General features: G+C 57.5%; 1 protein-coding gene across 2 annotated transcripts; it reads left to right on the forward strand.

The window, feature by feature from the left end:
• Nucleotides 1-22886: 22886 nt before the first annotated feature.
• On the forward strand, nucleotides 22887-26861 carry HMGB3 (high mobility group box 3; the record flags this gene model as incomplete). 2 transcript variants are annotated; one of them, XM_084258534.1, is made up of 5 exons in its annotated part: nucleotides 22887-22902; nucleotides 24876-25030; nucleotides 25590-25729; nucleotides 26101-26275; nucleotides 26712-26861. In XM_084258534.1, the coding sequence occupies 4 exons, from the start codon at nucleotides 24881-24883 to the stop codon at nucleotides 26859-26861; spliced, it is 615 nt and encodes a 204-aa protein (XP_084114660.1). The 2 variants fall into 2 exon arrangements, with proteins under 2 accessions (XP_084114660.1, XP_084114659.1); XM_084258533.1 differs by lacking the exon at nucleotides 22887-22902 and having other exon boundaries at nucleotides 24881-25030; nucleotides 26730-26861.
• Between the last annotated feature and the right edge of the window lie 224 nt (nucleotides 26862-27085).

The following is a 27085-nucleotide window of genomic DNA, read 5'->3' on the forward strand; positions in this document are numbered from 1 at the left end:
AGATGATGGTGCACGGGTGCACTGGGGAAGGAAATTCTGTGGGTACTACACCTGAGAGGGGGGAAGCAAACACATTTAAAAATGAGCAACGATGTAAAAAACAAACAAACAAACAAACAAATAAATAAGAAAAAAAAACCCAAAGAGACGACGGTGGGGAGAGACTCCCCAGGCCCTTTTGGTGGGATCTTGCTGCTTCCCTGAGTCTCTTGATCAAGTTACAGCAGAATGAGCACTGACTGAACATCACCTGCAGAAACTCAAAGTGAAACCACAGCCTTTGGGAATGAGACTTTGAGCCAGACAGAGGGTAAATCAAATCAGTTATCCTTTCCATTAATGGATCAAAGACATAAACATGAGCGCGCCCACTGTGAAGCATGAAGCACTTAGAAGGAGACGTCGGAGTAAACTGGCAGGGCCTTGGCAATGCGCTCCAAGAAATGACACCAAAAGCACCAGCTACCAAAGGAAAAATAAACTGGAGTTCGTCAAAATTAAAAGCATATCTTTTTTTGTGTTTACATTTTATTGAACTACATTTGGCACCTAACACTGTGTAACGTTAAGGTGTAGAGCATGTTGACTTGATAAAAATATTTGTTTCAGAGGATACATTTGGCGATGATACTTCTTGGTTTTTATGTTGTTTTCACAGCACTGAACAAACAATTGCCTGGGCCTGTAACAGGCAGAAGAAAGGACAGCGAGATCAGTGGGATCCCATTGAGGGTCTGGAAATAAATCCTCACATTTATGGCTAATTGATTCTCTACAATTGTGCCAATGGCGTGTGTACAAGTCAGCAGAGAAGAAATCGGCTTTTCAAAAAATGGTGCCGGGAAAACTGGTTATTTACATGCAAAAGAACAAATTTGGACTTCCTGCCTCCCCTCACATACAAAACCTAACTCAAAGTGGACCAGAGATCAAAATGTGAGCGTGAAAACGGTAGCATTCTCAGGAGAAAACGTAGATGCGGAGGGATGTGGCCTTGGGCTGAGCAATGGTTTCATGGATGTGACAGCCAAAGTAGACGGATGGGGCCCCGTCAAAATACAAAACTTTGGGGCTACAAAGGACACGATGAAGAAAGTGAAGGACGGAGCCCCACTCCGTCGCTGGCGGGAGAGAAAATGGTGCAGCATCAGTGGAAAACAGGCTTGCGCCTCCTCAGAAAATTCAGCATCGAATTACCACATGCCCCGCTAATTCTCCTCGTAGATGGAGATTCACGAGATCGCAAATAGCTGTTCAAACAGGACCTTGTCGAAAATGTTCATTGCTACGCTCTTCGCAAGAGCCAAAGGGAAACAACCCAAATAGCCACAACTGATGTGTGGACACACAAAACGTGGTCTGTGCACACAGTGGCCACACAGTGGCCATCAAAGGAAAGGGGTCGAACCTCGACCCCCGGTTCGACGCGTGGCCGAACCTCGAGAACACCATGGTCAGTGAAAGGGACCAGATGCAAAAGGTCACGGGGTGTGGGATTTCACGTGTAACACGCCCAGAACGGGCGAATTCGTAGGAACGGAAAGTAGATTTGTGAGTGCAGGGGGCTGGGGAAGGGACAAGTGGGGTGTGGCAGTTGTCGTGGGTGTGGTGATAATTTTCTGGAAGGGAGAAGTGGGGTGTGACAGTTGTTGTGGGTGTGGTGAAAGTGTTCTGGCACTCCAAAGCGATCATGGCTACACAACACTATGAATACACAAAAAACCCCACTGAATTGTGTGAATGTGTGCAAGTGTTTGCACGTGTGTGCTTCTTCCTGGGGCACCGTCATCACCCTTTGAAAGGGGTGACTGTCTTGTGGACAAGAGCTAGGACAGGAGGCAGTGCGGATCCCCCTCAAGGGGTGCGTGGGCCCAAAGCTATGCACACACCACGGGGCACCACAAGCCACGAGAAAGGGTGAAATACTGCCGCTTGCAACAAAATGGAGAAATTTTGAAAAAAAAAATCTACGCAGAAAAACAAGACCGAAAGGTGCAAACAAATGCTGGACGGTCACATGACAGGCCGCTCAACAACAGAAAACACTTAAAAACTTGTGGGCATCGACAAGCACCCTGAGGGCACTGGGGTTAAGGGGGAGGGACGAGGGACGATGGGGCAGAGGGACACAAGGGGGTAGGGGGAGTTAAAAGGGGTGACGAAAGGCAACCAAACAAGTAAAAGGGTTAACGTCATGGCGGATGCTTTGTGCTCAACAAAAACAGACCGCACCGGGAGTGTGCGGGGGCGGGGGGTGCAGAGGTCAGGAGCCAGGGGCTCTGGAGTCAGGGGACCTGGGTTCAAGTCTCATTCCCTCCCTTCTGAGCTGAGTGCTGTCCAGCTCTTGCTGAAACTCCTGTGCCTCAGTTTCCTTCTAGGTCAAATGGGTCTGAATCCGCGTGGCCGGCGCTGTTGTAACTACAGCCGAGGCGGTCGCGGTTTTCATCCTGGACAAGAGAAGACTCGAGGCGGACTGGGATCTGGCCTCAGACCGCTTCAGGGTGATGAAGCAGAGAATACAGACTTGCTCCCCTGGGCCTGAGCAGTGAAAAGCAGGAGCCGAGGAAGGATGTCGAGAATTCACCAAGAGGCACCGGGCGGCCTCGGGGTGGTGAGGAGGTCACTGGCTATGGGCAAGCAGAGTTTGGATGGGGGGGGAGCTATGGGGGCTGCTATAGGTAGGGGTCACTGCACCCAGGTCTGGGCCGGGCTGGGCAACCTCAGCTCGGACGTCAGGGTTGCACAGTGAGCCGGGCGATGAGTCTGTGGGGCTGCCGGGTCCCCCTGCTCTCCCGGGCGGGCGGTGAGCCGCAGCCTCTTCGGGCAGTGGGCTCTGTAAGGAGGCCGCGTGCTCCTCAGCAGGTCGGCTGCCTGCGTGCCCGCGCGTCTGAGTACCCGCGTGTGCGAGCACGTGTGCGTGCATACAAGCATTGCCTCTCCTCCTGGGGTACAAACAAAACCAGGGTTCTCTGCAGCAACCTCCTGAGAATGGAGCAGGTAGCCCCTCCTCCTCTTCTCTAGGGACAGCAGCCTTGGAAGACCGGCAGGGAGGGTGGGGTGAAGGCAAAAGGTGGGACAAGTCTCTGTGGGCAGAGTTCACACTCAGACCACCTCTCCATGTCTTCCACGCCTGGGATCGTGGTCTCTCCTTTTCTGGCTACCTTCCTCTCAAAACGGGCCACCTACCCCCAGCCCCCAAATTGTGGCCTTCTGCCCCGGGGGATGTTTCTTTTGGCAAGGCCAGTGTGAAAGTCCACACACACCATCCCCCCTACAGTTGAAACTGGCGGGAGGCTATGAAGACAGGGGCTGGCGGATGGAGAGGCAGAGGGACGCCGGCTCAACAGTGCAGGGCTTTTCTCTGGGGTGAGGAAATGTTCCGGGCGGACGGTGTGGTGCCACTCAACCCTGGGGTGCACTGAGCCACCGCCCTGCTTACCTCCAGGCGAGCCGTCTGGCGGAGGACCTGGATGGCAGTACAGCTGGGGTGTTGGTTCGTTTTTGGTTTTGGGGTTTTGAAAAGGAAAGCCAGTCCAGGGCCGTCTTTCCCTCGTGGACTTATGTCTCCTTAACTTTTCAGGAGCCCCCAGTAGCCAAGGGCCATGGGGTGGTCAGCACCCAGCCTGCACAGCACCCACCTGTGCCAGCACTAGGCTGCGTCTGCGGTGCCGCCAGTGGGTGCCGTGCCACTGGGCTGGGCGCCTTGCTAGGACTGCAGATGGCTGGCCGACGCAGTGTGTGCATGCAGCAAGGAGAACTATCTGGAAGGCATTTAATATAGTGACTCACAGGGTCATGGTTGGAAAATTAATTCAAATTGGCTTGGCACCAAGCCAAGGAAAACTGTCTGAGGAGGCTGTAAACAGAAGGTAATGGATTGAGTTGAAGGAGGGATGAGGGAAGATGGCTGGGGGAGGCCCTGCCCAGCCCCCAAGGCTGCCCACAGGGAGGGGCTGATGGGTGGCTGGTCCTCTCTGGGCTGGGCGGGGGGCTGGACCTGTGTCCTGTCACTCCTCTCTCCACTCCGGAGTGCCCGCTACCTGGTTCCCCCAGCAACACTCATCTCGTCACCCCTGGATATCTCTGTCTTCCAGAGATTTCTGTTTGCGTGGATTTCCCCTCCTGCTCCTTGAGGGCAGAGAAGAGGCCCCTATAGACAAATCATAGCTTGTGCTGCCCCGTGACAGAGTCTGCAGGAGCTGCCAGGGCTCCCGCCTTTCTAAAGCCACACCTCAGTAGACAAAAAGATGAAGGCAGGCCTTCACTTCCTGGCGCTCGGGTTTGTGAAGAGATGTTAGGGCGCCTTTGTTTTCCCGGGTTGAAGGCCTGACGGGGTGCTGCCGTTGCAGATGCGCGCTCAGTCCTGGGAGGGGGTTATAGACCTGTGCGCCGGTCCCCACGGGACACTGTACGTGCTGCCGCCACAGACAGGCCTTCCTAACACTGCACACCCCGCATTTGGATACACAAGGGTGCAAAATGCCTCCTTTCTCCCTTGCCCCACTCCGAGCCCCTAGGCCAGGTGCCCCCTGGGCCGCTCAGTTCCACTCGGTGGGCCCAGGGGACAAGGCTCACTGTGCCGGTGGTTGCCGCCCCACCCCTCCTGCCACTGTCACCGTGCGTGCTTCTCGCCAGCACACGCCTGCACCTTGCACCCTCTCCCACACTCAGACACACCTCACAGTTTGCCTACATACTCACATTCGCACCCTCTTCCACAGTCACACACCGCACCCATACACAGGCATACTTGTGTACCCAGACACACTCATACTCATAAAGCTCACACACATATCCTCACATACTCACACTCACTCTCTCTCACACTCACTCACACCTATACCCTCACTCACATACACCCAGACACATTCACACACAACCTTACACATGCTCACACACATACCCCCGCACATACCCACACACACCCTTTCTCTCATGTTCACACACTTGTCCTCACATACACACTCACACACACATTCACAATACTCCACACACATGCCCACACTATCACACATATGTCCTGATACAGCACATACACCCCCAACTCTCACACTCACGTGCTCTCACACACATGTGCATATACACACAAGTCCACATACTCTCTCATACTCTCACATGTCCCCAAGTAGCCATGTACCCTCACATGGCCACATTCTCATACAAATTACACACACTCACAATACTCTCTCATTCCTAGCACATATGTGCTCACATCCACACACATTCATACCCCATGTAGCCTCACAAATCCTCCCCAAGTGGCACACGCCACCCGTACAGTCATCATCTCTCCACGTTCACATGTGGCTGTCCTCGCCAGGCCACCAGTGTCCTTGTGAGCTGAGGAAGCGCCAAGGCCCAGAGGTCTGGGTGAAGAAGGGTGTTTTCACACAGCTGTGACAAGGGAAGGTTGGCCCCTACATGGAAAGGGGAACAGAAGGCATTTTTTTTCCAAACACATGGACAGCTTTTCAAAGATACCGCTTCCTTTGACCACGCCTCTTGATCTCACTGCTGGGTGAGGGGAAATACAGGCCTAGGCACCTGGGTCTGTCAAGTAGTAGCAGAGCAAGTGTGTTCAGTCAGGCAGGCAGTCAGGCACTCAGACAGTCAAGCAGTCAGATGGTCAGGCGGTCAGGCAGTCAGTCAGACACTCAGACAGGCAGTCAGGCGGTCAGGCGGTCAGGCGGTCAGGCGGTCAGGCGGTCAGGCAGATGCCGGTAAATATTGACAGGGTGCCTGCTAAGATCCCAGTGTCAAGGATCCCTATAACCTTGAACAAAAGCCCCAGCCCCTGCCAAGTGGAGGATGGCAGTGCGGCCCAGGGGCTGTGGAGGCAGAGGTACTCCTTGGGCACATTGAGGATTCTCCTGTGACCAGGGCGATTGTGCCAGGTGGCGCTATTCCCCGCCTGCTCTGGAAGGGGAGGCCGAACGGGCATCAGCAAGCTCAGTGAGCATCAGAATCCCTGGAAACTTTTTACAACCCAGATTCCTGGGCCCCGCCCAGACTCTCTGAGATAGGGGGTGTGGGTGGGGCCCGAGCACTTGCACTTCATTATTCTTGGGGAGGGGGGGCTGCTAACCGCTGCTTTTATTGAAATAAAATCAGAAGGACAGCAGGGACAAGGAGTTGAGTAGCTGTGGGGACAGGAGATGAACAGGACGCCGAGAAAGCATTTGATTCCCTGGGAGGACTAGTAATGCTAATAAATAGTGCCCGTTGCCAGCTGAGCACAGGCCATCGAGCTGTGCTGTCTTTCTCAATACAGGGAGACCGCAGAGTGATTTTAAACTCTCTACTTTATTAGCGATGGCAAATATACACACTGTTCATGCACCCAGTACTGTGGCGTTTTACATCCACTGATGCCGCACGACGGCCTCTCCACCCTGGTGGGGTGGCAGCGGTGGGGGATGCACCAAGTGAATTGTTGTCTCTCCATTCAGAGCAAGACTGGACTCACCAGGGAGGTGTGATGGGGATGTGAGACCCTCACCGCGTCGCCCCTGACTCCCACTCATCTCGGCTGGGCAAATGATGAGAGATGATTTCAGGGACCCAAACGACCACCATTAGGTTCATTCTTTGACCTGAGAATTTTGCCCCTGTTAACCGGCAAGTGTCTCTGGGAAGGTTGATGAGTCCACAAATCCTTTGCCTCCTTTATACTCAATTGCGATGTTGCAATCTGACCAACTGGGAGGTGTGGTGGGAGGGCCCGGAAGCTATGACAAGAAACTCAGATCTCAGCCTGGGACCCAGCCAGGGGAAACGAACAACGTTTGGATGATTGTGTGTCCAAAGCAGATGGCGACCTTCCAGAAGTCTCTGGTCCCAGCACAGCATCCTGGGGTCCCAGGAGAGGTGACTGGTCTGGCCACTTATCCCTGTGAGAGAATTCATCAATCTGCACTGCTGGGGGCTCCTCTTTGCCAGTTCGAGCCTGCCCCTGCTTCCTGTAATTGCTCTATCGAATGACCATAGACAGAGGCTTAAAACATCATAAATGCATTCTCTCATGGTTCTGGAGGGCAGAAAGCTGAAACGGGCCTCCTGGAGCAGAAGCCAAGGGGCTCCAGAATCACCCCCACTCTGCATGCCCGAGGGGAGCATTCCCCTTCACTTCTTCCAGCTTCCAGGGGCTGCCAACATGTCTTGGCTTGTGGCCACACAATCCCTTCTCCCACTTCAGGTGGCCTCCTCCACTTCTGTCTGTGTGCATCGTAACAGCCTCCCCTTGTAAGGACCTTTGTGATTGCATTTGGGGCTCACCTGGATCATCTAGGACACTGTCCCCACCTCAACATCCTTAACCTAGTCACAGCTGCAAAAATCCATTTTGCTTTATAAAGTAGCATTTATAGCTTCCATGTATTTGGACCCTAGATGTCCAGTACCTAGACGAAGGCCCAGCTCACAGCAGGTATTTGAAGAGATGTTTGTGGGTTGCTGAATGAATTGCAGTTTGAGCTCTAAATCCCGTGGCTTCCATGTGGATTCAGGGCCCCCAAGCAAAGGTTTGTTTGGGAGTAAATTGTTTACCTGCCCCGCATCGGGGGAAGAAGCTGTAATACTCTGTCTTGGGCTGTAGAGGGACAGACAGACAAGAGTACTAAGCCAGCTGGGTTTCTTTGAGTAAGTCCGTTGTCCTCTCTGGACCTTGGTTTCTGAGAAAACAGATCTGCAATCCCTGTCCTGCCTGCTTGCGTCCAGGCATCAGTGCGGGAGGAATGCCTCAGGTCATACCAATGCCAAGCCTGGGGGGGCTGGCGGGGACTCCAAGGTTTAGCTCAAAGGACTGCATCTTTAATAGTGGAGTTTAGGTCTGTGGGTGCCTCTCAAACCCTGTGTCCTCCTCCGCTTTCCATTCAGGTGGCCCCAGGACTTCAGCCAGGGCCCCTTGATGCCCCCCTGCTGCCCTGGGAACAGAGGTCCAAGTGGGAGACTGTCCTGAGCCCTGATCTGCTGTCGGCCTTCCTTCTGTTTCCCCGCAAGGTGAGCTGCAGCCCACAAAGCCGGACCACTCCCTGATGGCGCAGACAATTGGAGGGGGTGGCCAAGGAGCCCAGGCACCCAACTTCCGGGCCAGGGTGCTTTCTGGGGCCCAGGGGGCAAGCACACCCGGGGAGGATTGGATCCTGGAGAAAAAATGCAGCAGTGAAATGAAATAGGGTTGTTTTGTTTCTGGGGCTGAGGGTGAGCCCCAATACCAGCCCATTCAGCAAACCAGGGTAGCAGCATGCACTTGTATTGCAGGGGGAATACAATACACTGGGGCTTTGTGGAGCCCCGGTGGGGTTTTCCTCCTCACTGGGGACAGTGAGGGCTCCTGTGGCAGCGCTACCTGTCCTCAAAGCATCACGCCAAGAGCGGGGCAGTAGCAGGTGCGCCCAGGCTGCCTGCTCCGCTGCACCTGCTCACAGTGGCTTCCCGTCAAGGAAGCATTGGCTAGGGCATGGCACGGCCACCTTGGTGCCAGGTTTCCTGCAGGTTCCTCTCACTTGTAATTGCTAGTAGCAGGTGGGGTGCATGTGAGGGAGGGTGCGCCAACTCAGAGCCTGAGGGCTGCGGAAGAATCCAGAAGCCCCTGGTTCCGGCCGTCAGGAGCAGTTGGGGACAGTGCAGAAGCATGGAGGGCAGGCGGCGGGGAAGATGCTGAGATGTGGGAAGGAAGGGGCCGGCTGGGAGAGAAAGGACGCCCACCAAGGGCCTGGGGCCCAGCTTCCAGTGTCCGCCGAGCAGTTTGCGAGCTTGGGCAGAGCACGTCCCCTCAGGAGGCTAGCGGCCGGCGGGCCAAGTGTGTAAAGTCACTTGTCCCCTCTGAATGTGAGAGTAGAGCTAGATTTATTGGTTTAAAAAAGACAAAAAGACAAACAAACCATAACTAGATTCACTGGTTCATTCATGGGTTGGCAAAGATGCACTGAGCAGCTACCGGACTCCAGACGCCGAGCAGAGGAGAGAGCTTGTGTGCGTGCTGCGGGGCAGGCGAGGTCACAGAGCAGCGCAAGGTCCAGCTGCTCAGCTGAAGCTGCTTTCTAAATGCAAAGGGTTCTCCCCTCCCCCCGCCCCCCGCCGGCACCCCTTTGACCCGTTCTCCCACACTCCCGTCTTGCTTCCTTTATAGGTGGCCGTAGTTTGGCCAAGTGTTTCGGCCTGTTGAGTCACCCGCTGTGTAACTGCAGTATTTGCCTTTGTCACCGTGACCTCTGGGCCGCACAGAAGCCCCTGAGCTGCCTTCCGCGTCGCCGTCCAGTGCGCCCGTCGCCCGTCCTGGGGCCCACGTCCTGGCGGCCGCCCGGCGGGAAGGCTCTGTCCAGGCCCCGGGCCAGGCACAAGGTGCGGCCCGGTGGAGAGGAGGCGGCGCAGAGCAGCCGGCGGGCGGGGAGGCGGCGCAACCGTGACGGCCCGGTCTGCACCCGCTCTGCCGGCTCTCGGGAGGAGGTGGGGGGGCTGAGCTCCGGCGCCCAGTCAGCACCTGGCCGGAGGCGGGGACTCAGTGCACTTGGATGGAAGGAAGAGGGGAGAGAGGCAGAGAAAGAAGGAAAAAGAGAGAAAGAATCCGCAGAGAAAGAGCCAGAGGAGGGGGAGAGGGAGCCGGGCGGCTGCGAGGAGGGAGGGAGGCAGAGCAGCTCCAGGTCTTGGGGGGGCCTGCCGGGCGCAAGGGCCGCAAGGGCCGTGGCAGCGGCCCTACTGGGGCTGCGGGCGGCCAGGGTGGCTCAGGAGACCTGCGGCCGGCAGGCCAAGTGGTGTAAAGTCACTCGGGGCCAAGCTCCCCCTCCCCCTTTCCCTGGCCAGAGCCCTGTGGCCTGGCATCAAGGCTGTCTGGGAGGAGAAAGTCCCGCAGGCTCAGTCCTTGGCCTCAGCTCAGCCCACGCTTGACCTTTCCCTGCGGGGCCTGGAGCCAGCAGTCCCGAGCTGTGTGCTGGGGGGGGGGGGGCGGGCAGCGACAGGCCTGACTAGCCTGCTGGGGTGTCCCAGGGCGCTGGGGTCTCCGAATGCCCTGCCAATCTCCCTGGGAAGCCCGTACTTCCCAAATGGAGAGTGATGGGGTTGGGAGCCAGGGTGCCTGGGAGGGGTGGGGGGGGTGGCAAGGTGTCAGGACCATCAGGCGGTGCTGCCTCCTTTCCAGAAAGCCAGTCACTCCTTCCAAAACCTTTCCCATCTGCTCCCGGAAGATGCTGGACGACCCCCGTGCCCACCACGGCCGCCAGGCCCACACCCACCCTGCCCTCTCCCAGAGGCATCCTGGGGGAGTCCCGCTGGCATACGACCTGCAGCCATTTCCCTTCCCCTCCCCTTCATCTTCATTTCTATGCCCCTTCCCCTCCCCTCCCAGCCCCCTACCCCTGTTCCTTCCCTGAAGCCCCATTTTGCTCCCCTCCCCCTCTTGTATTCTCCTTCCCAGCCATCCCTCTCCCTCCTCCCTCCTGCCCCCTTGTCTGCTTTTCCCTTCACCCTGGCTCTGTCGCCTCCCTCCCCAGACACCCCCCTCTCTGGCCCAGCCACCCCTTTCTGAGCTGGTTGTAGCCCTTCCTGCTCTCCTCACACTCTTCACCCAGCCCAGGGAATCTGCCACTCTTCCTCCCTGGCCAGATGGAGGAGGCTTGGCCACAGTTGCCTTCGCTGGGGAAGGGGCGGGGAGGAAGCAGGAGGGAGACTTGGGGGCAGGAGAAGCAGAGAGGGGGTGTGGGGGGGGAAGCTACGATCAGCTTCTGGAGGGACTGGTGAGCAGCAAGGACAGCTCCCAGTGGGGCCTTGTCTACACCCCGCGCTCCCCTCTCACACCCCCTCCTGGGCCCCCAGTGCTGCCTCGCAGGAGGAAGGAAGGCAGGGCGGCCCTGGGGCTGTGGCTCCACATGGGCGCTTTCTAGGTATTTCTTGGCTCCCTTCTGAGGGACCGACTGTGATGATGGCAGCACATGGCGGGGCATACTAAGGCTCGGGCGTCCTGACAGAGTCCTTGGTAGGGGGTGCACATAGAGACGGAAGCGACACTGAGCAGTCTGCACTTGGCCACCAGGTGACCTTGGTCAAGTCTCTGACCTTCTTGGTTTCATTTCCTTCTAGAATCTCTTGGTCTGAGTGGCCCTCGGGCTCCTTTGAGCACTGGTTCCTGGTGACAGTCACCTGCCGACCCGTCCTCCCCAGATTTCCTAGTGCTGCCTGCTGACTGCGAGGTGAGGGAACTGGGCCCTGAGCCTGTGCGCTGCTTCTCTTGCCTCTGCTCAGCGAAGCTCAGAGCTGCGAATCCTCGTGCCCCACTCCAGACTCACTGACTCCAAAAGTCTGAGGTGGGCAGGGAGCCTGGATTTTAACTTGCCCTCTGGGTGAATCCAGTACACTCACACTCCAAGGCCCAGGTCACTGCGTGTCTGTTTGTGCGTGATCCCTGGGCCTGACATGCAGTCCGCAGCTGGAGCTGTGTGCTCACGCACGCACACGGACAGCAAGCTCTTATGGTTTGCACGACAGCCCCTGACTAGCCCACCCCTCTGTTGGCGATCTTGCTTTAGAAACTGTTGATCATGACAAAATTAAGGATTCCTTTCCATGATGGACACCACAGAGAGTTAACAGACAGACAACAGATGGGGAGAAGATATTTGCTGTTTAAAGCCGACGAGGGATTAATAGATAAAATATACAAGAAAATTCTGCAAACCAACAAGAAAAAGACCCAACAGGAAAATGAGCAAAGCATCTGAATAGGCAATTCCCAGAAGGAGAAACCCAAAAGGCTAACCAGTAAGTATGCGAAGAGCTGCTCAGACTCATTAGCAATCAGGGAAATGCAAATTGAACAATGAGCTGGATACACACGCATCAGATCTGCGGCCTGTGATGCCCAGCATTGGCTACAAGGGGACGAGGCCGCTGCATGCGTGGGCAGGAGCCCAGCAGATGGCTGCAGCTGCTTTGCAAAGCAACCTGGCGGTGTTTAGCCTCATCCAGTGCGCATGTCTACACTGCCCCCAGGAAGCCTCCCCCAGGGAGTCCCGGAGAAGTTCTCCCACTCCTCTGAGAAAGGGCTATTCCCTTCCTGTGGCCGCTGTAACAAATCATTATAAAACAACAGAAATCCCTTCTCTCTCATCCCACTTCCAGTGGCCAGATGTCCAAAATCAGTACCACAGAGTGAAATCAAGATATCAGCAGGGCTGTGCTCCTGCTGGAGGCCCTTGGGGACATTCCTTCCTGGCCTTTTTCAGCTCCTGAGAGCTTCAGGCATTCCTTGGCTTGTGTCCACATCCCTCCGATCTTCAAGCTAGCGTCTTCACGTGTGTCTCTGTTCCTCGTCATATTACCTTCTCCTGTCAGTGTGTCAAATCTGTACCTCTCCCTCGTAAGAATACAAGGATACCCATTGAATAGTGTCTCCTCGATATTCATGTTCCCCTGGAACCTCCAGAAGTGAGGGTATTAGGAAACGGATCTCTTCAGCCACAGCTGGTTGAGATGAACTCGAACTACCTCAAGTGGTACCTTATGGTGGAAAACACGTGACTGGCATCTTCATGAAAGGAGGAAAGAGCACAGATAAGCTCAGATAAGGGGCCTTGTGAAGACAAGACAGAGACCAGAGTGATGGGGCCACCAGCCAAGGAATGCTTGGGGCCTTGGAAACTGGACAGAGCAAGGAAGGGTTCTGTGTGAGAGCCTTTGGGTGCAGTGCGCCCTGCCAACAGCTGGGTGTCATGCTTCTGACTCCAGAACCACGAGAGCAAATGTTTGCTGTTTTAAGCCACTCACATTGTGGTACTTTGTTCCAGGAGCCCCAGGAAACTCGTGCAATGTGTGCTTGCACCGCAAGCTCCCCTATAGCCAGGATAACCTCTCCACCTCTGGATCATTCACTTATGGGTTCCAGGGACAAGGTAGCCCTGGGGGCCACTATTTAGCTTGCTGTAGGACTCCACATGGGCTCATTGTGCTTTGCTGGTGCTCAAAGAGGATTGGGGGAACCCAGGTGCATACCACTGTGGGGAGGAGAAGCAGCCAACTCAGGAACGTACAGCAATGTGGGGAAGTCACGCACGGTCAAGTGGAGAAGCACCCAGGAAGACTAAACACGTTCTCGAGGACAATATCACATGTGTTGGAAAACACAGGAGTGTGCATGCACACGCGCGCGCATGCGCGCGCGCACACACACACACACACACACACACTCCTCTAGACATTTGGCAGAGCTTGCGAGGACTGACTGGATGGATCCACTGGCCCAGCCAGAGAAGGGCCTTATGCGCCACGAATCGGGGGGCATCATTATATGGAGGCCAAAATAAACAAAAGAAGTGAGACTGTCAGACATGGGTGGGTGCCAGTGAGGCAAGTGCCTTGGCCTGTCCTGCCCCCTGAGCTGCTGTGCCAGCGGGTGGCAGTCAGCGAGCTTCATCCTCCCCTTCCGGTAGGGAAGGGAGGAAACGTGGGCTCCGGAGTGGGGGGAAGGCACCCCCTTAGCAACATCAAGGAACAAAGCCACTGACACGAATGCCGTTTGCGGTGACCTGACAGTTGTTTCCCATCTGCCGAGCGCGGTGCGCCCTCCCGGCTGCCTTGAGCACGCAGCTGATGCTGTTGGCTCGCCATGGGTGTCAGTTCAGGCCTCCCAGCGTTTTGTTCGTTCTTGGAACACACTCTGCTCCCTTCTGCCAGTCATGATACTCCTCCCAGTGCTACTTGATCGAGCGGCAGGAGCACGAGCAGAACGAGGCCAGAGGCCCTGGAAACAGTCAGAGAAATAAATCATCGCGCGTTCCCCATCGGCTTAGTAAATCGTCAGCCATTTCAATCCCTAGGGAGCGAGGGTTGGGCCTGGTTTGCCTCTTTCCCACTGGGTTCCTCTGAGGTCCCTGCAAAGTTCCCCTGGAAAGCACCATCCTCCTTGGCGGGGCTCAGGGAGGAAAGAGAAGGCGACGTTTAACGTTTTGTCCCCTAGCACCACAGCCGGGCGGAGAAGGGGCGAGATGTCCCACTGCAGCCTTCCCTGTACCCCCACGGAGTCCTTTGATCACAATTGACCTTCCACGTTTTCAATCTAACAGCAAGAAGAAGCGGAGTGTGCTGTTCAGCTCGCTCTGGCCCGGGGGCTTTTTGATTTACTTCAGGATTTGTATTTTTGGGTCCACCAATGGCTGCTTCATTTTGTTCTTCATTCCCGTCCGCCACCTCGTGCCTCCTGTTCCAGGCATACCCGGGAGGCGAGATTTCCACATGCAGGTGAAGAGTCAAGCAGCGCATTCATCTCCGAGGACGCTTTGACAGCCTATTCAAGGCCTGTGCTGCTCGCGCGCACGTCTTTCTTTCGAGCCACATTTGACACAGAAACTGCTCAGAACAAAATCTATGTAGACTCCACTGAGGATGAATTGCTTGCTTGGGAGACAGGGGTTGTGTTGGAGCAGGACTTCGAAGATGAGGGAGGAGGCCTGTTTCGAGGGACAAGGTACCCCTGGGGGTACCAAGTTGGTGGCCCCGCCCTGCCCCAGCCCCACACTGTTCATCTGCGCCATGAGGTGGTTGGAACTATAGGGTGCTCTCACACGCTGTTGGTGGAAGCTTCTAGGAAGTGCTACCAAAGGCTCCATGGATGAAGGGAGGAGACCTAGCAGGTGGGGATCCTACCCACTTTTCCTAACCTCACCCCTCTACTTTCATCTGTTGTGTTGCTGGCTGCGGCACGTGGTGTCATTTCAAAGTCCTAAATTTTATTGCTAAAAATGGATGGAAAGCACTGGACTGGACTATGGGCTCATCCTCTGTGGCTGCGAGACAACTAGGCATAAACCAGGGGGCTTAAAACAGAAATGTGCAGTGTTCTGAGGCCCGAGGCTCGAAACAGCTTCCCTGGGCTGACAGGAAAGGGCTCTCGCCTCTCGCCGAGGATCCACTCCTCTTGCCCATGGTGGCCGAGTCCTTCCAGCCTTCAAGACCTGCATCTGCTCCCTCTCCTTCTGCTTGGTGTGGCCCCTCTCCCTCAGCCTTGCTCTTGTAAGGAGGTGGGCGTCACCCCGATAACCCAGAGCGATCTCGTTACAGGAAGCGAAACTTGATCACATTTGCCGTTGAAGTTGACATGATGAGGGTCACTCTGTGGCCAGCCACAGGCCTAGCCAACTCTCAGAATGCTAAGATTCACAGTCCGCCACCTCATCCCTGCACATCGCGTAGCTTTAGCTTCCATTCAACCCCAGAATGGAGGCCCCAACTTCATCCCTTCATCAGGAAAGGGTAGGCTTGTGAGCCCCGCCAGAACCAAGGCATTTTTATTTCTACTCAAGTGTAATGGGAATGGTTTGGCTTTGGTCAAGCTTGCTTCCAGAAGATACCTGTGCCACGCACAGCCCGGGGCAACGGAGGGCCGTGCTGGACACAGTCGCAGGACACAGGCTGGGGGCACAGCCCTGGACGTGCCTCCCGCCAGGGCTCCGGCTGCCTGACAGTGGGAGGAGGCCTCACGGCAATGCCTTTTAGAATCTGTTTGAAAAATATTTTGTTGCAAAGTAGTGTTTCTCCCCCTCATATTCTTTTTTTTTCTTCTTCTGGCCATGAATGTAATTCCTGCTTAGCAGTGAAAGTATAGAGAAAGAGAATAACAGATCACCCGTGATTCTGCCTTTCCGGAAGAGTCACATTCATTGGGTGCCTGCCGTGTCCCCACCTGGGCTAAGTGCACACCTTACTTTATCCCCTGCCATCCTCACAACACCCTGTGAGCGGGCATTATCTGATGAGCACATTGAGAGGCACAGAGAGACTCAGCCAGCAGCCTGAGCGTGCTCAGCTAGGAAGAGACGGCCTTGAGACTTGAGCACAAGTCCTCCGGACTCCTGAGCTATGCCCTTGACCTCTGTCCCTATCACACACCTTCAGCAGCATTTTGTACCGGGGTTGTCAAAATGACCCACGATGCGCTCTTGCAAGATGCAACCTGGCCAGGGTCCAGGCCGCGGCCCACTCTGAGTTTCCCAAGGGGACAGTCGGTTGCTGGGGCGCTCCTCTGGCTACAACTTGGTCGAGAGGCCGAGGACTGTCTCCACCCCCACCCCCTCAGTACAATCACACCCTCAGGGCCGCAGCGGTGGTTCCACGTCTACAGAGCAGCTTTCCTGGGGTCACGGACAGTGCAGGGGTGGGGTGTCCTATGCACCTCTCAGCCTTCGATGAACTACTCGTTGTCTCCAGCCATGGCCTCTTCCAGAGAATCGCGTGCCTGCTTTTCCCTGTTGCTGCAGTATCGACCCGAGCCCCCTTCCCAAGCATCGGAAGCTCTCCGGTTCCCACCACGCGAACACAGGCAGGCTGTGCGGTGCCGTGGCCCAAGCCTTGGGCAGTGAGGCAGAGCCAGCCCTGCCACTCGCGCCTGGGGGACCTCGCTCCAGCTCCCGGCCAGTGCCAGGGCTCAGTTTCCCATCTAGAAAAGGGAAGTCCATGTGGATGCTCATCGCCTTTTCTCATAGCCCTTGGGCTGGCAAAGTTCTTCCATGCAGAGCATGCGCAGCAGTGACTCAAAACGCCATCCTAAATATTTAAATGCGCCAGCAACAGATGCTGAGCTCACCACATCATCCCCGGCAAGACCTAGAAGCCAGAGGGCAGGGCTGAAGCTGCCACTCTTTCTCTCTAGAGCCCACAATCAAGTGTTCCGGAAGCTGGACTTCTGCGTGATCCCTGGCTTGTCACCCTCATTATCATCACACAGCTCTTAAGAGTAAAGGCAGGAACAAGTGGAAGCCCTTTCCAGAGGCCGCTGCAGCTGCAAGTCATGGAGCAGTCTCTCTCCTCACCTTTTTCCTTTCTCACAGCCTTTAAATGGCTGTGCTTGTTAGCTAGCAATGGCACCCCCTTCACTTCACACCATCAAGCCAAGTCAAATCCATGAAACTTAGAGTCCGTGCTCCCAGGAGACACTAAACAGGGTAGCGGGTGCCCTAGAGAGCCCTGGGTGGTCATTCTAACTGCCCCCACTCGGCCTCCCAGGCCCGGTGGAAGAACCCGGCAGGCACAGAAACCTCGGAAGACCCAGGGCCTGCCTTCTGGCTCTTACACAGAGCGTGAGCAAAGTTCTGGGAGGCAATGCTGGAGCTGGAGCTGGAGCTGGAGCTGGAAGGTCTTGATCCCAAGGCTGTGGTCTGCCCTGGAAGGTGTCATCAGGATTTGGTGAGGGCGTGGATATGGGGCAGGAGAGGGGGGGCCGTGCAGCATGGCGGGCCGGAGGAAGGGGATGGTGGCGCCGCTCCCCCGGGGTGCCCACAGGGCAGGACTGCAGCTGGGGAGTTTGTTTTGGGACATGCTGGGTTAGCTCCAGGGAGCTCACTCCTCTGATGACCTCAGCAGTTGCCCTTATGCCCTTTGACCCTTGCTGCCCTCCTCTCTGTGGCTGTCAGCAGGCAGAAGATCCTGGCCAGTCATTGACTCAGGAAGTGGCCTCTATGGATCCAACCCTCTCCTTGTTTGTTTTCTCCCCGGAAACAACCAATGGTCGAGCTCACTAAAAACATGGGGAGGCAGGAGACACCGGTTCTAGTCCCAGTTCTACCCCTGACGGCCCTGGGGCCAAAACATACCCAGATATCTGACAGGATCACCTGGGTGCAAGGTGGGTTAGTTCCTTGCCCTTATCATTCGATCTTATTGTCCTTTCTCTGATAACCAGTGAAATGTACAAACATCCAAAAGTAAGTGGAAAGTTGGGAGTACAGTCTACATAAATGGGGTTTAAAAAATGCTTTTAGTGGAAGCATCTCAAAGCAGGCAGATCCAAGTGTCACATCATATTTAAAAAGCAGTCCAGAATCATTGGAAGAGATCAGCGAGCAAAGGCACCGCGTTTCCGAATACAAACACACTTTCCACTGCACCGCAGGGCCGGAGAATTGGAGCCTCTCGCTCAATCACTCATTCAGTAAATATCCTCTGGTCATGCGCTCTGTGCGGGGTCGGGGGATCACTGCCGTCAAGGAACTGTGCTCTGGGGGATAGTAAGGTGAGAGAGGACCTTGGAAATCATCTAGGATCTAGTGCAACTCCTTGTCCACACAGAAGGGGAAACTGAGTTCAGCAAGCCTCAGGGGGTTGTCTAGAGATTTTCCAATCCACTGGAAGCTGTGGAAGGACAGAGAACGGAGCCCCTGCCTCTGCGCTGTGGCTGCTCCTCCTCCGGTGGGTTTGGGGGTGCAACTACTGAGCTGTTGGCATGGAGTGATGTCACCTAGGCCATCGGAACACAGCCACGAGGCTGGCCCTTGCTAATTCCTCAGAAGGTCCATTTTCCAAACACCCATTGGTTCTCCCGTGGCCAAAATCCTCCGTCGTGGCACCCACCCTCCCCAGCCAAGCCCGTACTCCACGTGTCCTTCCTCATCTGGGTCAAACAGACCACAAGCACAGAGAGAGGGCATCCCCAGCCACGGAGTGGGGCGTGTTTCCTTAATCCCTTTAGTATCCTGAGTGGCTCCTGGGTCCCAAGGCCCCTGGAGACAGACATATAGTGAGCAGTTGCCCAAATCACCCAAACAGTGACCCAGCGGAGGTGCGAGGAGCGCCGCAGAGGAGATCTGAAGGAGAATGACAAGTGTGGGAGGGGGTGTCAGGGAGACTCCCCAGAGGGGGATGTGACCAGGCCAGAGCAGTGGGGGTGCTTGCAGGTCCTTGAGGCGACTAGAAAGGCTTGGTCTTGACCCTGAGGACACAGGTGGGCGGTGGTGGGGGTGGGCTCTGCACTGAGGGGGAACAGGGTCTGGCTTAGCCAGACTTGCCTGGTGGCTGCTGTGCTGAGAAGAGATTGAAGTTGGGGTGAGGAAGGGGCTGCCCAGCAATAGGGGTAACAGCAAGTAAGGTCGCTACAGGTGCCATCCTTTATTTTTCACTGGGTTTCCTCATCACCACTGGGCCAGTTTCTCAACTCCTCCTTCCAGGTTTGCTTTGGCTGTTTTTTTGTTTTTTGTTTTTTTTTTGTTTGTTTGTTTTGATTTTGGTTGGGGGAGTGGGTGACTGTGAGAATCACTTCCTTTCTGGAGGCCCAGCAGCGACTGTTCGGACTGTAGTCCAGCCAGGCGGCAGTGTGGAGGGGAACCATAGGAGGTCCTTTGCTTGCTGACCCACTTCCATGCCAGCCCCACCCACCCGCCTGCCTGTGGGCCTCTCTTGGGTGAACTGTTCTCAACCTGGAACCTCTTCTCCACAAGGGCACCCTGCCAGCTCGCCAGTGCTCAGCATGCCCCCAGTGGAGCTGAGCTACTGAGGGTAAGTCAAACATGACACAAAGGCTTCCAGCCCTGGCCCAGCCAATGACTCCTGTGGGGACTTCTGTGGCATGGGAGGCTGGGTTAAAGGCCTCGAAGTTTGTTCTCAGCTGGACTGAGGTTCAAATCTATTATAATAGCACTGGGGACCCTAAGCATGTCCAAAAGCAGTTTCCTCACAGTTGGAACGCGAGCAGAGGGCGGGGAAGAGGGAGATGCTCTAGGCCTTGAATCAGGTCAGGTGGGAGCTGAGCAGAGTACGGTAAGGTCCCACTTCAGAAGGCCTAGAAGCCTTTGGTGAAAAACTTCTGACCCATGAAAATCTGAATTTACAAAGAGCCCTAAATCCCTAAGGAAGGGGTCTTCCTCCTGGTGCAATAGCTACAGAAAGCACCTTTAGTGATTTTAAAAGACTCAACAATAGACTCAACAATCTGGCCCCGCCCTACCCACTCAGGCACCTGCAGCATTTCCCTGGAATCTTTGAAAGAGGTTGGCTGGTTGGACTCCACAGGATGTCACCTTTACACCCTGGGGGTCCAACTGAAACCCTGGGGTAGGGGGTCAGTGGGTAGGGAAGCAGGGTTTCATCTTGTTGAGTCATGAAGAGTCCCCTTAATCTCTGGGGGGGGGGGATATTGAACTGACAAGAACTGAAAACCTCTTGAAATCTCTCCAGCCACACTTGGATCTAGTTCCAATTTCCTGTCTGTGTTTTCCCCCCACCTCTCCAGGCAGCCGAGCAGCTCACAGGATTCTGAGAGAGGTTCCCTGGGTGGATGGGCTTGGCCTGGTGCTGGGCTTCACGGGTGGCTGATGTAGGGGCAAGCAGACTAGATGGACTGGGGCAGATAAGGCTGGTCGAATCACCTTTGAGACCAGGAGAGGTGAGGGATATGGCAGAAGGCTCACTGCCAAGTCAATGAGAGAACCCAAAGCCACTGCTTTGGTCCTTCCTTCCAACCCCACCCCACTTCACCCCATGTCCCTTCTCTTATTTCTTAGTAGGTATTCAAGATATGCACATAGATTTGAATTAGGCCTTTCTGTGGAAGTAGGAACAAGCTAGGCCACAGCCTGTGCTCAGGCCTGTGTGAGAGACAGGTGCTGAGGAGAAAGCCCGGCTGTGAGGAGCCTCCCAACCCAGGCTCACAGGGAAGACTTGGAGGAAGTTTGGAGAGTTTGGACCTGAAGAAAACACACACAGTTGGAGTGATATGTGTATTGGGGGGGGTGGGGGGCAGGAGCAGGGGCCCATGGCAACCATCTTCTGACTCACTCAGTGATGTCATAGTCATGCTCCATGGAGTTCAGTGAGAAGGACAGCGACTATAGGCTTGAGCTTCAGGCCCAGTGCCTCAGCCAGATGGAGAGAGAAGCTTCTCCAGGATTGGAGATGGAAGCCTCGATTCCTTCTGCAAAAGAGCGCAAACCTTTCATCATACGAAGTACGTACACAGACACAGGAGGCGGTGGGCAGGGTTACAGTGGCTAGTGAGGAAACGGGTCTTGGGGGTGGTGTCAGCTCACTTGTTGAGAGTGCTCCTTTGGCCACAGACGCTGCCAAGCAGTGCCTGGTGGCCTCTGAGGCTCCCCCCTTGGTGTCCCAATCTTGGTGCCTGCCAACTGCTAAGTGCTGCAGCCAGTGTGACTGGGACACCAGGTAGTAGCAGGACTGGGAGGTTTTTGTCCCACCTGAGACCCCAGCTGACATCTGTGGCCTAGAAATGCCTAACAACATTGAGAGGCGAGGGTAGTCTGGTGGAGGGGAGGTGCTAGTCAGTTCACACGTGGGGACCCTACTGCCATCTGGGACAGAGGAGCAGGGGGCAGGCTGAGCAGGTCAGGCCCTGAGGACCAAGTTGAAGGCGTTGGAGCCATTGGCCTAAACGGGAGACCTGCCAGAGCCCGAAATCCCTGAAAGGTAAGGAATTGGGCTATGTGTAAGGCTCAGAGGTTGGCTGAGATGGAAGAGACAGCCCCGAAGGGAGGGGAAGGCTCCTGTGACTGGTGGTAAGCAGAAGGTAAGCAAGCGCCCGGCTAAGTAAATGGGACAGGGCATTCTTCCTGAGTGTGTAAATTGGGGGCCTTGGAGGGCGACTTGATACCATCAGCTGTTGTGGGCGGTGGAGGCCTGGCAGGGTCAGCTGCAGGGGCTCAGGCGTGCCCAGGAGGCTCAGAGGAGTTGTGGAAATTGGGGTGGGGTGGGTGTGGGGAGGTGGGTGCCATAGGGGCTATGTCTGCCGCACACCTCAAACTCAGCAAGAAGCACCAGTTTCTGGAAACAGCATTTGCAAAAGTCCTCTGCTGGGTGTGTAGAAGGGGATCGGGACTAGTTGCGGTCTTGTCTTTCACGGTGTGTTGGGAAGGGAACCTGCTACAGAAAAATGACTTCCATTATTTTCTCCAAATTTCAACCCTTAAAACAGGCTCCCTGTCCTCACAGTTCCTTTTCCTACCATTGTTTCCAGCAGGCTCCCGGTACTCAGAAAGGGACGGCCCCCCTATTTCCCAGTAGGGCTGACAGCAGCAGTGGTGCGTTCTTTCCTGGGAAACCCGTCCCATGGGATGCCAGCACCTCCTAGCAAATTCCAGTGAAGACTCCCAGTCAAGGGTCAACCAAAGCCCCCACCCATTTCCATAAACCCCTCAGAGGTGACCCTGCCCCCTTCAGGGCACTTGGAAAACGATTACCAAATCCCCCCTTAAGCCGCCCCCGCCCCCATCACTGGTTGTAGGCTGTGGGCAGCCGGTGGCGAAGTGAAAGGCCAAAGCACATTCGTTCATTCATTCCCAGAAGTTTTATTTTCCACTGGGGCGAGTGTCGGGAGCAGAGGGAAGGCGGGCCTGAACGGAGGCAGAGACTAGGGCAGTCTCTGTCCACAAAACTACAAGTGCTCAAGATTCTTTGGCTTCTGCCAAAGTCCGTTTTCCTCCCATAGCTCACCTAGCTCGCCAGTCCCGCCCCTGCGGGCAGCAGACCTGCGGGCCATTAGTGGGGAGAGCCTAGTCGAGCGCGATCCAGGAGCGCAGGCGGTCCCTGGTCCCTTTCCGGCAGGGCAGCGAGGTCCCAGGGCCGAAAGCCCGGTCTGTCCAAGCGAGCAGCCGCCTTCGGCCCCGCATCCGGCAGCGAGCGGCGTGCAGCCCCTGCCGCCGGGCCGCGGCGGAGCCGGGTGAAAGTGGAGGGGGAACGTCGGCCCTCGCCGGGCCGCCGAGGGAGGTTCCCCGCGGCCGGGGCGCTGCCCAGGGGCCGGGGGCGCCCGGGCCGCCGCGCGGCGGGAGCTGAACGCGGCGGAGGCCGAGGCCGCTGGGTCCCCGCGGCTCAGTCCTTGGGCCTCCCGGGCCGGCCCGCGGGGGACGCGGAGGGGCGCGCCGGTGGGGAGAGGAGACGCTCCGCACCGCGGTCCCGGGGCTGGGCCGCGGCCGGCGGGTCGTTCTGTTTGAATGAATGAGCCCAGCGGCCGCGCCCAATGGGCGCCCGCGCCTGCTGCATATGCATGAGGCCCGCGGCCAATGGCCGGGCGAGGAGGCTGTTTTAAACGGCGGAGCCCGCTGGCCAATCAGGCGGCTCTCGTGGAGGCAGCTAGCGCGAGGCTGGGAGCGCCGAGCCGCGCGTCGTGCCCTGCGCTGCCCAGACTCGCGAACAATACAGGTACGTCTCGCCGCGCCCGCGCCGCCGCCGCCGCACAACTTTCCGGCCCGCGCCGCCGCGAGCGCGCCCCGCCGCCGCCCCGGCCTCGCCGCCCGCGCCCCGCCGAGGCGGCCGGGCGGGACGCGCCCGTTCAGGTGTTGCAACTTTTCCGCGGCGGGCGCCCCGCGGCCCCGCGCCCGGCCGGCCCCGCGGAGGCGCCCTCGGACGCCGCCCCCGGAGCCCCGAGGCCAGAGGCGCGGCGCGGGCGCGGGGGGCCGGGCTCGCCCCGGCCCGGCGCGGACTCCGCGAGTGGCGGGGGGCCGGGCCCGCCCGGGGCGGCGGCGGCGCAGCCAAACTTCGCTCCCGGCTCAGCCCGCGGCCGCCCCGCCGCCGCTGCGGGAACATGGCCGTCGCGGGAGCACCCGGGGCTGGGGGGGCGCGGGCCGGCCGCCCCCCGTCGCCGCCCGTCCCCCCTCCCCCCCGCGGGCACCGCCGCCGCCGCGGGACCGCGGGGACGCGAGCCGGGCTCCGGAGGCCCGCAGAGGCGGGCGGGGCGCGCGGCGGGGGCGCCCGGGGGCTTCGGCTCCGGCGCCCGCGCCCCGGGGCCGGCGGCACGGAGGGCCGGGGGCGCCGCCGCGGGCCCCGGCGCGGCCGAGCGTCATGGCTACACGGGCGCCTTTGTTATCCCGAGGAGGGCGCCCCGCGCCCCCGGGCGGGGGGGCCCGGCCTGCGCCCCCCCGCTGCCCCGCGCCCCCGGGTGGGGCGGGGCGGGGTGGGGGCCGGCGAGCGACGGCGGCTGCGACGGGGCCAGGACCGCTTTGTTCGCCGCCGCCCGCGCCGGCCGCGCGCGGATCAGCCATTTTAGCGAGCGGGGCTCGGAGGCTCGGCGGGCGCAGCCGCCGCCGCCGCCGCAGCCGCCGGGGCTCCGCGCCCCCCGCGCGCGGCGGCCGCCGCCGCCCCCGGCCCCGCGCGCCCCCCGGGGGTGGCAGCGGCGGATTTCAGGGGCACTTTCTTTCATCAGGAAGCTCTTGACAAAATGGAAGGTGAATTATGGGTGTCCGGTGACCCAGCACCGGGCCGAGCCCGGCCGCCCGGGGCGCCCCTGCGCCGCGGCCCGCCCCTCCCGCGCCGCCACGGTGGGGCCTGCCCGCAGCCCCGCGGTCGCTCCCCGCCGAAGGGAGCGCTTCATTCTTACGTGATGACCTTGGGTGTGGGAAAAGGAAAAGATGGCGGGAAGCTGGGGGGTGGGCCGGGGCCGACGGCGCGCCGAGGCTGCGTTTTATTTGGAAACTTCCGAGAAAGTATTTCTGGCAGGACGCGCATTCTGCTTCACCGATGAGCTGGGCCAGCCCCGTGGTCTCCCGGCCCCCTTTAGATCATGGCGAAGTGACAGATTGCGGCGAGTGCGGCGGGAGGGCCCGCTGGCTGCTCACTCGCCAGCTCGCCCTTCTCGCAAAAGCCATTTTATCAGGCAGATCCCCCAACAATAGCGAAATGTGCGCTCTTGCCTGTTCACGGCGAGGCTTGGCTCGCGGGTGGCCGCAGCGGTCCCGCTGTTTTGTTTGGAATGTGGTTAAGCATATGACCTGCCAGCCCGCGGGCTCGTTGGCTTCGAGCTCCTGCCCTCCGCCCGCACGCCTGCAGAGCTGTCCTCCCGCGCCCTTCCCACGTTCGCTGCTGGGTTCCCAAGCACAGTAGTTTCCCGTCGGAGCAGCGCCGAGCCACCCCACTTGGGGCTGTTCCATTTGGAGAACTTGCTGGCTCCCGGGAGAAGTAACTTGCAAACCGGCGCACTTCATGCTGGTCAAAAGTTACATGACAAGTGCCAGAGAGGCGGCTTCCCCCACCCTGTCGCTCTCCTTTGGCGGCCAGCGGGCAGCGGGTGCTGGCGAGGGCGGCCGGCACTTGCCCGGCTGCCCTGCCTTGGCTGTGTGCTGTGGTCGTGTTCTGCTCACGGCATCTGTTTCTCTTTGTTTCTCCCCCACCCATCACAGTCAAGATGGCTAAGGGTGATCCCAAGAAACCGAAGGGCAAGATGTCTGCTTACGCCTTCTTCGTGCAGACCTGCCGTGAGGAGCACAAGAAGAAAAACCCGGAGGTCCCTGTCAATTTTGCAGAGTTTTCCAAGAAGTGCTCAGAGAGGTGGAAGGTACTTCTCTTTGGTCACCCTTGAGCCACCTGAGGTGGATTTCACGCCACGTGGGCTTCCCTCCCCTGGAGCCCAGGTGGCGCTTTTCCTCCCCTGATGCTCACCTCACTTTCCTTTAGAGTTTTCAGTGCGTCCTTTTATTTTTTTTTTCTTAAAGATTGTTTCATTTATGCCTATAAGAGCTGGGGTACAGGCCAGAGATGCAGGGGGTGAGAGGATTCACCAGAGACAGAGTGGGGAGCAGAACAGGCTGACTGACTGAAACACACTGCTGAGGGGAGCAGTAGGGAGACGAGAGGTCTGCTGCGCCATGTGGGTACCTCCCTGGTGGGCCGGGCATCAAACTCATGCATGCTGCAGAGGCTGCGCGTAGCCTCATAGTTCTGTGCTTAACTTAACCCTTGCACCAGCAGGGAGGCCTTTGATTTGTTTTTAAGATTCCTCATGAGGTTCAGGCCTTCAGCCCCTTCTGCTTAAGCAGCTGCCATGGAAGCCCCAGGGTGAGGGGCAGGTGTGTGCTTGCCGCCCCAAGGAGTTAAACGGGCCCTGTTCTTTGCAGACAATGTCTGGGAAGGAGAAGTCTAAATTTGATGAAATGGCAAAGGCAGATAAAGTACGCTACGATCGGGAAATGAAGGACTATGGACCAGCTAAGGGAGGCAAGAAAAAGAAGGACCCCAATGCCCCCAAACGGCCACCGTAAGTGACTCAAGGACTCCGGATAGCTGGTCTTCCGGCCATGCCTTCTGCAGGAAGGGTTTCTTAAGGCACAGTCCATCAAAACACCCAGGTGCCTTTGCAAACCATTCTGTAAAACTTTGAGCTTTGCAACACAGCGTGGGGTCGGGGGGCGAGGTGGCTCCAGGTCTGGGAGCCGCCCCTTGCCCACTAACTGAGGGACGAGAACGCCCCATGTGTTGTCCAAAGAACCGGAACAATTTACAACCTTGAAGGTTGTCGGGTGCTGGCATCACACACTTCTTCCCCTCAGGGGCGGGCGGGGAAGGGGCCCTGGGGTTGCGCTCATGCACTTGGGGGTGCTCTTCTAATTTATGCACTTCTCTCCCCAGGTCTGGATTCTTCCTGTTCTGTTCAGAATTCCGCCCTAAGATCAAATCCACGAACCCCGGCATCTCCATTGGCGACGTGGCGAAGAAGCTGGGCGAGATGTGGAATAACCTAAGCGACAGTGAGAAGCAGCCTTACAACAACAAGGCGGCGAAGCTCAAGGAGAAGTACGAGAAGGTGAGCTGGGCCGAGCGGGTCTGGCTGGCGTGGCCTGGTCGCCCCCCCCCTGCAGCGGCTCCAGTGTGGGTGGGTGTGCGTGGGTGCTGGCATCTGACTACCGGGTCATCCCCCGCACACGCGAGGCAAGTGCTCCACGCCACATCGGCCTCCCGTGCTGGTGTGTGGGATTTGGGTGGATTTTTAGATTGGGGACGACTTCAGGCGAGTTGGGGTGACATGGGCAGAGGATTATGAGAGCACTGGTAACAAGGCCTGAAGGGCACCTTACACACCCACAACTTTGACTCCTGAGTGGCTGGCAGCCCACTGCGCTCCCTGGAAGCACATGTTTTGGGCTACAGCTGCAGCCCCGAGTGGTCAGTGTTCTGCCGAGGGGGGCAGCAGCTGCAGGGGAGCTTGTCTCCTTATCTGGACTGTGTCCCTGTTCTTCCAGGATGTCGCCGACTATAAGTCGAAAGGGAAGTTTGATGGCGCCAAGGGTCCTGCCAAGGTTGCCAGGAAAAAGGTGGAAGAGGAAGACGAAGACGATGAGGAGGATGAGGAAGAGGAGGAGGAGGAGGAGGAGGAGGAGGAGGATGAATAAAAAAAACTGTTTCTCTGTCTCCTTGTGAATACCTTAGAGTAGGGGGCCGTCATCGACACCTCTCCCATCTGAGCCGCGTCTGTTGCCCTCATTAGGTCGAATCACACACTCGGATCATGATCATGTCGTAGTCTCTCAGTGTGCTCTAGGAATTGTCAGTGGTTTACATGGAGTGGCCCAGGGGTGTCCGGAGCACCCTGAAACTGTATCAAAGTTGTACATAT

Source organism: Talpa europaea (genome assembly GCF_964194135.1).
Source record: "Talpa europaea genome assembly, chromosome: X".
NCBI lineage: Eukaryota > Metazoa > Chordata > Mammalia > Eulipotyphla > Talpidae > Talpa > Talpa europaea.